The sequence below is a fragment of the Vigna unguiculata genome, chromosome 4 (genome assembly GCF_004118075.2).
Source record: "Vigna unguiculata cultivar IT97K-499-35 chromosome 4, ASM411807v1, whole genome shotgun sequence".
Lineage (NCBI taxonomy): Eukaryota > Viridiplantae > Streptophyta > Magnoliopsida > Fabales > Fabaceae > Vigna > Vigna unguiculata.
In genome coordinates, this window is record NC_040282.1 from 18,774,865 (window position 1) to 18,785,911 (window position 11,047).

The 11,047-nt window shown below is 38.9% G+C and overlaps 1 protein-coding gene across 1 annotated transcript; it reads left to right on the plus strand.

Moving 5' to 3' along the window:
* The first annotated feature begins 8,179 nt into the window (after window positions 1-8,179).
* Window positions 8,180-8,638, plus strand: LOC114180563. The gene has a single exon (XM_028066871.1). It carries the CDS (start codon window positions 8,180-8,182, stop codon window positions 8,636-8,638), a length of 459 nt encoding a protein of 152 aa, XP_027922672.1.
* The last annotated feature ends 2,409 nt before the right edge of the window (window positions 8,639-11,047 follow it).

Below are 11,047 nucleotides of genomic sequence, written 5' to 3' on the forward strand. Positions count from 1 at the left end.
AAGAAGGTGATGAGTGGAAAACCGCTTTTAAGACCAAATTTGGACTATATGAGTGGTTGGTGATGCCCTTTGGGCTTACTAATGCACCTAGCACATTCATGAGGCTAATGAATGACGTTCTTAGAGAGTGCATAGGAAAGTTTGTGGTTGTCTACTTTGATGACATTTTGATCTATAACAAGAGCTTGCATGAGCCAATAGACCATCTAAGGTCTGTCCTTACCATCCTTAGGGTAAATAATTTGTTCGCAAATAAAGAGAAATGAACTTTTTGTGTAGATAGTGTTATTTTCTCAGGTTTTGTAGTAAATAAAAATGGGGTCCATGTTGACCCTACAAAAATAAAGGCCATCCAAGAATGGCCTACTCCTAAAAATGTTGGAGAGGTTAGGAGCTTCCATGGTTTGGCAAGCTTTTATAGGAGGTTTGTTCCTAACTTCTCTACTTTGGCTTCACCCCTCAATGAACTTGTCAAGAAAGATGTATCTTTTAATTGGGGTGAAAAATAAGAGTTTGCTTTTCAACAACTCAAGGAAAAGCTCACCAATGCACCCATTCTAGCTTTACCAAACTTTTCAAAAACCTTTGAGCTAGAGTGTGATGCATCCGGTGTAGGAATAGGTACTGTGTTGTTGCAAGGAGGGCACCCAATTGCTTATTTCAGTGAAAAAATTCATGGTGCCTCCCTCAACTATCCCACCTATGATAAGGAATTGTATGCCTTAGTTAGGGCCCTTCAAACTTGGGAACACTGCCTTGTGTCCAAAGAGTTTGTCATTCATAGTGACCATGAGTCACTAAAATATTTGAAGGGCCAACACAAGCTGAATAAAAGACATGCTAAGTGGATGGAATTCTTGGAACAATTTCCTTATGTGATAAAGTACAAGAAGGGCAAAAGTAATATGGTGGTTGATGCCTTGTCTAGAAGGCACACCTTGTTTTCAAAATTGGGAGCCCAAAAATTCTTGGATTTGATCACATTCTAGAAATGTATAATCAAGATTCTGAGTTTTCCTCTACTTATGCTGAATGTATGGAAAGACCTCAAGGAGGTTTCTATGTGAATGAGGGGTATTTGTTTAAATAAGGAAAAATTTGTATTCCCCAAGGTTCACAAAGAAAACTCCTTGTTCAAGAAACACATGAAGGGGGATTAATGGGTCATTTTGGGGTAGAAAAAACCCTAGGTCTTTTAAAAGAGAAATTCTTTTGGCCCCATATGAGGAAGGACGTCCAAAGGCATTGTAATAGATGTATTTCATGCTTACAATCTAAGTCTAAAACAATGCCTCATGGATTATACACCCCCTTGCTTGTTGCTTCAGCCCCTTGGGAAGATATAAGTATGGATTTTGTCTTAGAACTCCCAAGAACACAAAGGGGTTTTGATTCCATTTTTGTGGTGGTAGATTGCTTTAGCAAAATGACACACTTTATACCCTGCCACAAAGTGGATGATGCTAGCAACATTGCTAGGCTTTTCTTTAGAGATGTGGTCAAGCTTCATGGTATACCCCGCACCATAGGTTCTAATAGAGACACCAAGTTCCTTAGCCACTTTTGGAAAAAACTTTGGCCAAGGTTAGGAACTAAGCTTAATTTCTCTACTTCATGTCACCCACAAACTAATGGTCAAACTAAAGTTGTTAATAGGTCTCTGTCTACTATGTTAAGGGCAATTTTGAAAGGGAACCACAAATCTTAGGATGAATGTCTTCCCCATATTGAGTTTGCCTACAATAGAGTAGTTCATAGGACTACTAAAATCTCTCCATTTGAAGCTGTTTATGGCTTTAATCCTCTCACGCCCATGGACTTGCTACCACTTCCTAAATCTTTTGATTTTATTCATAAAGAAGGGGTGGCAAAATCTGATTTTGTTAAGAAAATGCATGAAAAGATTAAAAGCCAAATCCAGCAACAATGATTTCCTAAGCAAAGAGCGAAATGATTTTTGAAGAAGGGGATTGGGTGTGGCTACACCTTAGAAAAGATAGATTTCCTAAGCAAAGGAAGTCTAAACTTAGCCCTCGAGGTGATGGTCCCTTTAAAGTGCTGAGAATAGTAAATGATAATGCGTATAGGCTAGAGTTGCCTGATGGCTATGATGTGCATGCCACCTTTAATGTTGTTGACTTAATACCTTTTGCAGGTGGTACATATGATGAGGCAGAGACTACAGATTTGAGGACAAATCCTTCTCAAAAGGGAGGGGATGATGAGATGCCTCGAGCCAAGGGGCCTACAACAAGAGTCATGGCTAGGAGAATACAAGAGGAATGGGCCTTAAATGCGCATGCAAGGCCTAAGATGAACTTCACATGGGCCAAGGAAGATGTGAAGACCTAGCCAAGGAAATTTTAGTTCTAAATACTAGATTAGGATTTTTTTTTGGGCTTTGTATTTTGGGCCCAGTAGAATAGGGTTTTCTTTGGACCATGTATTGGGCTTTAGAAGTAATTTTGGACCAAAAAGGGGAATTGGGCCAAATGGGCCAAGAGTAGTGTGTCTACTCTAGGAAAGCCTAGAAGCTTCTCAAACTTGCTCTCCAAGGATGAGAGTTAGCTTCCCATGGCAAGACAAGTGTGACTTGCTTAGGTAGCAAGTCACACCTCCCACATGCTCCTTTTTGGCTCCAAAATTCAACTTTCTAGACTCCTTTTTCCCTCCACTTTTTGGAGACTCCTTGGTCTCATTTTCGCCTATAAATAGAAGGCTTAGGAGATGTATATTTCAGCTTGAAATTGAGTAATGAATTGTGTAACGTCCTAGCCGGAAATTACTTATTAAAATAAATAATATAAATAAAATAAGGACCTCTTTTATTTATCATCAATTCCCAAAAACGCAGGAAAATTTAAATTTAGAAATCCAACACGCCATTACAAATAATAAAAAGAAATGAGTCGCATAATTCATATTACCAACAAGAGTGTCTAAAAATTATTACAATTAAATCCTTAGTGCAACATAGTAACTAGTAATAAAATCCCAGAGATATCCCCATTCTGTCTCTAAGTATCTGCCTGCTCACCTGCATCAATATCTGCTCCCATGTAACAAGTTACATGATCATCGCCACACACACACAGATAGGGTGAGCTCATTTAAATAAAAAATCAACAATATAATACTAAATACCATATTATCAAATGTAAGCCCGGGTTAGTACACTTTCCCCTTTTCTTCTACTACCTCACTTCCAACACTTGCCTTTAGACGTTTATCATCTCTATACCCTTTAAGTGAGAACAATGGTCGATCTTCGCTGCACGAGTGTCTACTCGCCCCTCCGACTACAGGCCACCACCTGATAGTCCCCACGTGGGAATAACTTTGCCACAGCATCTCACCGTGACACCAAGTGGAGCTCCCCGAAACAAACATAAAGTTTGTAGCTGTTCCAGACTACCAAAACTCAATCAGAATACTCTGAAGAGGGCAATCACCCGAATCTCGCCGTACGAGCCACAACTCACACACTCCACTGGACTTCCTAAACCACCAGGCTACAACCTATAGTGGTCACGTGTTATTCCAATACGGGTTACACTCGTAAGTGGACCCCCAGCCAAAGCCTCGCGTCATGTACATCACCTAAAGCAGTGTAGAACCTTTCCTCGCGCACTATCACCGAACCAAAACTGTCTGCCGCGCATCATACGCCGCTAGGCGGAACTTAGCTCCAGACTGCTTGGCGGGTATCACACACCGTCAGGCGTCATGCGCCTGCAGAATCACCTCTGCATCGTCACCGCCTGGCGGCCTCCGCCCTGCCGCCAAGCGCCACTCGTCGCCACCGCCTGGCGCACCCGTCTCACTCTGCCAGGCGCCAGTCTCCTTCCAGCCCCTCTATAGTTCAAGTCCGCTTGGCGGAACCCTCCCTACCGCCAGGCGCCACGCGTCAACAGTGGCCACTGCCACTGATTTGTGTTCTGTCCGCTTGGCGGCTCGCTCACACCGCCAGGCGCTATACCAGTAGCACTCTGCTACTGGTTTTTGGCACTTTAAACAAATCTCAAAACATACCACACACCAAGGTATAGTGCAATTATGTCGCAACAGGCACAATTCTACTCCATGTTATCATTCACACCACTTTGTCATGCAATCAATAACTACCATTGTTACACACACCTCTCAAAGTTGACTCAACCTATATGATATTTTAGCTATACTCCTAATAACATAACTTTCATGCATTTGGACCTGTTCACCAAACTAAATTTACACTTTACACACTCCATTTGGCATTTTTCTCATCTTATAAACATACCAACTTTTCACAAAAGTTAAACAACAAAATTTGCAATGTATCTCATACTTAGATGACTCAAATATTGTACATGCAATCCAAATCACACCAATATCACTTTCAAACATCTATCCATATTTTCCACAATTAAATGCCACATTCTATTTCATGCTCAACAAAATCAGTGTAAGCAAAGTCTATCAAGCATCACAATTCACACTCGAGCATACAGAAATCACAGTCCCAACCAGGTACCCAAAAAAAATCAAAATGGCCAAAAACAGTATAACTGTGTTCGTGCCGCCTGGCGGTTCATCGCTGCTACCCAGAAACTGGGTTTGGTACTTGTGTCACCTGGCAGTCATGTGCGACCCGCCAGGCAGTTTCTGGAAAAATTCCAGAAACCCGATTTCATCTATGATTTTCACGTAAGTTGTCATCCCAACCCCGTATGTTTCATGATTGAATCAAAAATAAATCACAACAACATCAAACACACAATAGGAAATCCCTTAACCTGGATTTTCCTTAGCTTCGCCTTGAATCTCGCAAGCTTTCCCTTGACCACCAATGTCTTCCTTCTCCTTTCTCTCGAGACAACCCTCAAGCTTCACTCAAAACTCACCCAAAACCCACCAATTCGTGCTCTTTACTGTACCCACACTGATAACCTCACCAAACCCTTTCTCCTTTTCCTAATTAGCTTTTTATTGAGTCCTTAAAATGGTTAAATTGCCTTAAAACAAATTTTGCATTTAATCTATCATTAATCTCCCTTAATGGCCTATTACCTTCTATTTTCCCAACCACCCTTGCTGCCATACACCCTAGGGTTTACGTGCCTTTTCATGTGCATGCTAGAGTAAATTTTAGCAAAAAGAAAATACTTTGTTCAAACCAAGGTTTGAACCCATCACCACACAATTCCATTTAAAATGTATAACCAATTCAACCAAGTCCTATTACATGATAATATTCACACATCAAATATTATATCCTTACCTATCACACCCAAGCATCTCAAAAAAATACTAAGAATTAAATAACACAAACTACTCTCAACCATTTGAGCTAGTACTTTTCCACGTCATGAAGGTTAGTATTTAATGCCATAAAGGCTTCTCCTACCCGTATTTATTAAATAATTATTTATTTAATTATTTAAATTTCGTGGGTCTTACAAATTGATGCCCAAATTTGTGCACAAATCTCTTTTGAGCTCACCTTAGAGTAAACTCTTCTCTAATTTACTCTAGTCTTCTTCCTTAGGAGTTGGCCTCACCTCTCTTAAGAATCCTTTCACCTACACCAAACACCTTAAGCTTCTTTCCTTCATACTTTCGCATCCAACACCATCCATCGAGCCTCCATTCCACATGCAAGCTTCAATGGAGACAAGAAGAAGCCATCATGATGGCTTGGAGTAATTGAAGATATAGTCCTAGAGCAAGAATTAAAATGATCGAGTTAGCTCAGCGCCTGGCGGTGGTTATAGACCGCTAGGCGATTTCAGCAGTGTTAGTGAGGTCTAGTGCGAATTCTGCTTGGCGGGGAAGGTAGTTTCACCTGGCGGTTACGGCAGAATCAGTGGGTTTTTAGTGTGGATGCGCCCGGCGCTGAGAATTGTTCCGCCAGGCGGTGTCTTTAATTGTTGGTGGTTTTGAGGCGCTTGGCGCTTGGCGGTACGTGTCCCCCGCCAAGCGATTTGGGTTTAGGGTTTAGGGTTTAGAGTTTAGGGTTTAGGGTTTAGGGTTCACATGTTATAAATCATATCAAACTTTAAAGAATGGTATTCATACATAATGAAATTGTATTAATATTTTAGCGGTTCAAGAATCCATCACCTCTACTAGATGACATTATTCACGCACTAAGATAGGAGTGGGCAACATATCTATTGGAAAGATGAAGTTCATACCACAGGAATTAGAACACCTTTCAAAAACTTTGTTGTATAAAAATATCATGTTGAAACTTTTAGTTTGGTGTTATTAGTTTAGAATATATGTTGAAACTTAAGTGTTATTAGATATAACTGTAACACCATAAATTGTGCTAAAATTATTATGAAATTGTTCTACGAATTTGCTAATTTTAAGGTGTGGGAATGTTGTTAAAACAGTCAAATTAAAAAAAATAGCAGGTTGACGTGTGGTGGTGCTCTGACAGACATTATTTAATATCTGAGCTTACCATGCCTGACGTTATTTAACATCTGTCAGAACCCAACAAAAGTCAAAATGCTTTGTTTTTTGGCTCCATTTAGCACGAAAATTGACGTTTGTTGCTTTTGGCCCCGACATTGGATAACGTTAGACACCTGTTGCCCCAACGTTAAGTGACGTCTACTCTGTGTTCTGACGTTATTTTGACGTCACCCAATACGATGTCGGTATTTGGGCAGACGTCAAAGGTCGAAAATATCGGACGTTAAAAGGCTTTTTTGTGTTAGTGACAAGTTCTAAATGATTATACAAACATGCTCAATGTTGCAGATGTCAGGAAAACCTGCAAGATCATGATAAAGATGATTAAAGAACAAGTTCTTTAACCTTTAAAATGAAAATGCAAGAGAGAAAGGTTAGAGAAAAGAGGAGACCACGAGATTTTTATACTGATTTACTCAAACCTGAGCTACATGCAATTTGTCAAGACAACCTGAGCTTGACTTTGCACTATTTCAAAAAATTTACAAAGTATCCACCCTTACACTTTCAAAATATGCAAAAACACCACAAAAGACTCTTGAATCACACAAGAATCACACCAGCACAACAAGAACCCTCTTGCAGACCTGGAAACCCACCAGGCACACACACAAAGCTTGAGAAAGATCAAACCTCAGTGGTGGCACAACCCAGCCTACCACAAACCACTTTCTCCAAGCTTCAAACCAAGCCAAAAGCTCAAAGAATTGATCCAAGAACAATCTTCAATTGTTGCAAACTATATCATCACGACGAAGATAGTTTCCAAAACAAATTCGTGCTCTAAAATGATCAACTTACCTCTCTTTCGAAAATCACACCTTTTATAGTCAAACTGTTACGAAATTCAACAGGTTGATTTCCAAATCAATCAGTTGATTTCACTTGACTTAAGTGAAATCAGTCGATTAAAAACTAAATCAATTGATTGAATTTGTTGCAATTTAAGACTACTGCAGTCAACCCTTTTACCTGTTAAAAAACCATTCAACAGACTAAAAGAGACATTTTAACCTGCTGAAAAACCATTCAACAGATTAAAAGACACACCTAAGACCAAATACATCTAATTAATGCTACAAGGTCTATAATATGAATTACAAACATCAAATACACTTTCTTAATGATGTAACAATGTGGAGAACACACGTTCTAGCCTTGATCAACATGAATATCATCAAATCTCCTTTCTTTCATCAATGTAGGCTTCATTCCAATGTTAATGGCTTCAAGATAGTTCAAAAGAGCTTTATTCAATCTTCATCAAATCTTCAAGAAGCAAACCACCTTGGCTTCTCATGTCAACAGGAGGGACTGCCCAAAACCCTCTGGCAGTTCCAGAGGAGGCTCTAGCATTGGCCAGTGCTATTTATGTGATCAAACTAGACACTACGCACGTCACTGTCCTAACAAGAAACCAATTGGAGGTGCACCACCCAAGAAAATCGTTGGGGATTGGCCTAGAGCACCAGGGCGTGTGTTCGCCTTGACGACTACCGAGGTAACCAAGTCAAGTAACCTAGTGCAGCATTCTTGTTTGTTGTTTGGTCACGAGGTTGTTGTGTTTTTTGATTCAGGGGCCACCCATTCATTCGTGTCTAATGAATGCGTGAGGAGGCTTAGACTTGTGCTGTGAGAGCTGAGGTGCGAGCTAATAGTTGCGACACTAGCGTCTGGCGAGGTGTCTACCACTTCTGTGTGTGTGGGATGCCCTATGGAAGTGGCAGGCCGCAGGTTCAAGGTGAATCTCATCTGCTTGCCAATGGAGGGTCTGAACATGATTTTGGGGATTGACTGGCTGTCGGGCAACCATATTGTTATCGATTGCGCACGTCGTAGTGTGGTATTCCCAAAGACAGTAGAACTAGAGTTGATCTCAGCTCAGAAGGTGATGAAGGAGGTAGAAGCTGGAGCTACTTGTTTCATGATTGTCGCTCAAAAAGAGAAAAAGAGTACAACTGAGCAAATTAGAAGCATACTAGTGGTGGATGAGTATGCAGATGTTTTTCCAGACGAAATACTAAAACTACCGCTCAACAAGGATGTGGATTTCACTATTGATCTCATCCTTGGAGCTGGTCTAGTGTCCATGGTACCGTATTGGATGGCGCTAGCAGAATTGGCTAAATTGAAGAAGCAAATAAAAGACCTGCTTGAGAAGAATTTCATCTGACTTAGTGCATCACCTTTGGGGAGCACCTGTTCTCTTGATAAAGGAGAAAGACGACAGTTCACGGTTGTGTGTTGACTACCATTAGTTGAATAAACTGATCATGAAGAATAAGTACCCACTGTCGAGAATTGACGATCTGTTGGATCAACTGAGGGGAGCTATAGTGTTCTCTAAAATAGACTTGATGTTTGGATATCACCAGATCTTAGTTAAACCAGATCCATATCAGTGGTTAATGTATTACATCGATCTATAAAAAATTAAGTGTCCAACACCTAACCAACCACATCAAATAAATCCTGCAATCATTAACAATATTCTATGAATAAATAACCCATCAACCAGTTACAAAATTTTATGCTGTGAGGCGAAGAATAGTCATGTAAAGGGGTGAATTAACAAGCTGAGATGAGGGATATAGACCAGAACTTGCAACAATATACAATAGTTCTGTCAAAGAGTAGGGACATGTTACAAACAAATCATCAATGTACCACCAAATTTCATTTGTGCCAAGAGAGATTGGAAGAAATCACATTACAAAGTAACCACTGGAGCCAATAATCTTTTCCATAAAGGTAAACATTAAGGTTGTTTGTTCTAAGAAAATCATCTTTCATGTTGTTTCTTATTTTTAACACAGACACAAAAAAAAATAGATATATACAGTTCATTTCTTACTTTCACTTACACTGTTTCTTATACAAACAAATTTCATTAAAAAAAAGGGAAGTAAAAATACACAATAATTTCATAATTATTTGTGGAAACGGAAACTTAAGAAAACTTCTCAGATTTGACATTTTTGTCAAGAGTATTTCTTTTTTTTTTTTGTGGAAAACTAGAACTCCAGGTCTTAGAACTATAGCTACCTCAAAAGAACTTAATGGCAAGAGTATTTGCTCATGAAGCTAAAGAAATAAAATCTAGTAAAAATAATTAAAAGAAATTTCCATATCCAAAACACATAGAGACAACATGGTCAGGTGTTCCATTGGCATCCCTTAAATGTGTGAACTAAGACAACCCTACTAGAGTAAGCAATGCTCCATTCTAAAACAAATTGGTATTAACCAAAGAAGTTGCCATATATATATATATATATATATATATATATATATATATATATATATATATAAATAAAAGTTGCACTCAAAGACTTGATGTATACAAAGTGGGACCTCTAAATATTTCTCATATAATTTGTACTGTCAGCTTTTGTAGAAGTCTTTTCATTTAATGTCGTCAAGAAGTGAAATTTACAAGTAGACTTTACTTTATTAGAGAAACTCAATTAATTTTAACAGCTTTCTTCCGTCATAAATATTTAAGAGTGAAATTTATTCAAACACCACCAAAATTTATAAGTGTTTATGATGAAAGCATTCATGCATAAGTTATTTCAATTATTGAAAATAAATTAAAAGTAAAGTGTTGCATTTGGGATGTAAGTTTAAGTATAATTTATCTTCATAATTTATTACAAGGAGATGATAACCTGAAAATAGTTTATTAACCTACTTATAAATTAATTTAAACATTTACAGAAATTGATGAAGGCGTGACCACCTCCTTAGAAGCTCCCTTAAGAAGGATCACTAGAAGCATGTCTAGAGGGGAGTCTTCTATTCCATCACCTTTATCTTTGTTTTGCATTACATTAGCTTGAATTCCCTAAGTTGGTTTCTAGTTGACTTATTTTGGTTGACTTGTTGACTTTGATCCAAAGTTGACCTTTGACCAAGATTAGATTAACTTAAACCAACATGTTAATCCTTGTTTGTCTTGTTTTGTAGGTAATTAAGAGAAAGTAGAGCATGGCTAGGTGGCACTTGGTGATTGGAGCACTTGGATGAAGTGGAAGAGAGAGGAAAGCAAAAAGCATAAAGCAAAAGCAAAAGTAGACATGTACCTTGTCTCCTTTTGCCTTTGTGGTTTATGCCTTAGAAAGTCACTTGGTCTCCTTCCTCTTTTGGCCTAGAATCCTCATGGGAATGCCTCCACCAATCACCTTCCTTCACTTGGCCAAGACTCACTCTCACATTAGGTTTACGGTTTTCTAGTTAATCCCTTTTCATATTTTTGTATTTGCTAAAGGACCCCTATGAACTCCTATTTAAAGGGTGCTACTTGTCTTGTGATCATTTTGTTATAAACTTTGTGCATTCAACCACAAATTTTCGTGAGCTCTCCTTCCTAGAAGTGAACTCACCTTTGCCTTATCTTGCTTGCAAGTGGCGGCACCATCACTCATCTCTAGGGTTTGGTTGGCTTAGATCCCCCCTATGAGTGATGTGCTTCTTCCATTCTTCATCTATGCTTTCCATTTTTATTGTTTCTTCTTTCATTTTGCTCTTTAAGTGTTGTTATTGCCGTGTGTGTTTAAGCTTGAATTCAACTCTCTTCTTC

What these genes read in the sequence shown, in the direction of transcription:
- LOC114180563 (XM_028066871.1), top strand. Translation starts at nt 8,180, where the DNA reads ATGGAAGTGGCAGGCCGCAGGTTCAAGGTGAATCTCATCTGCTTGCCA.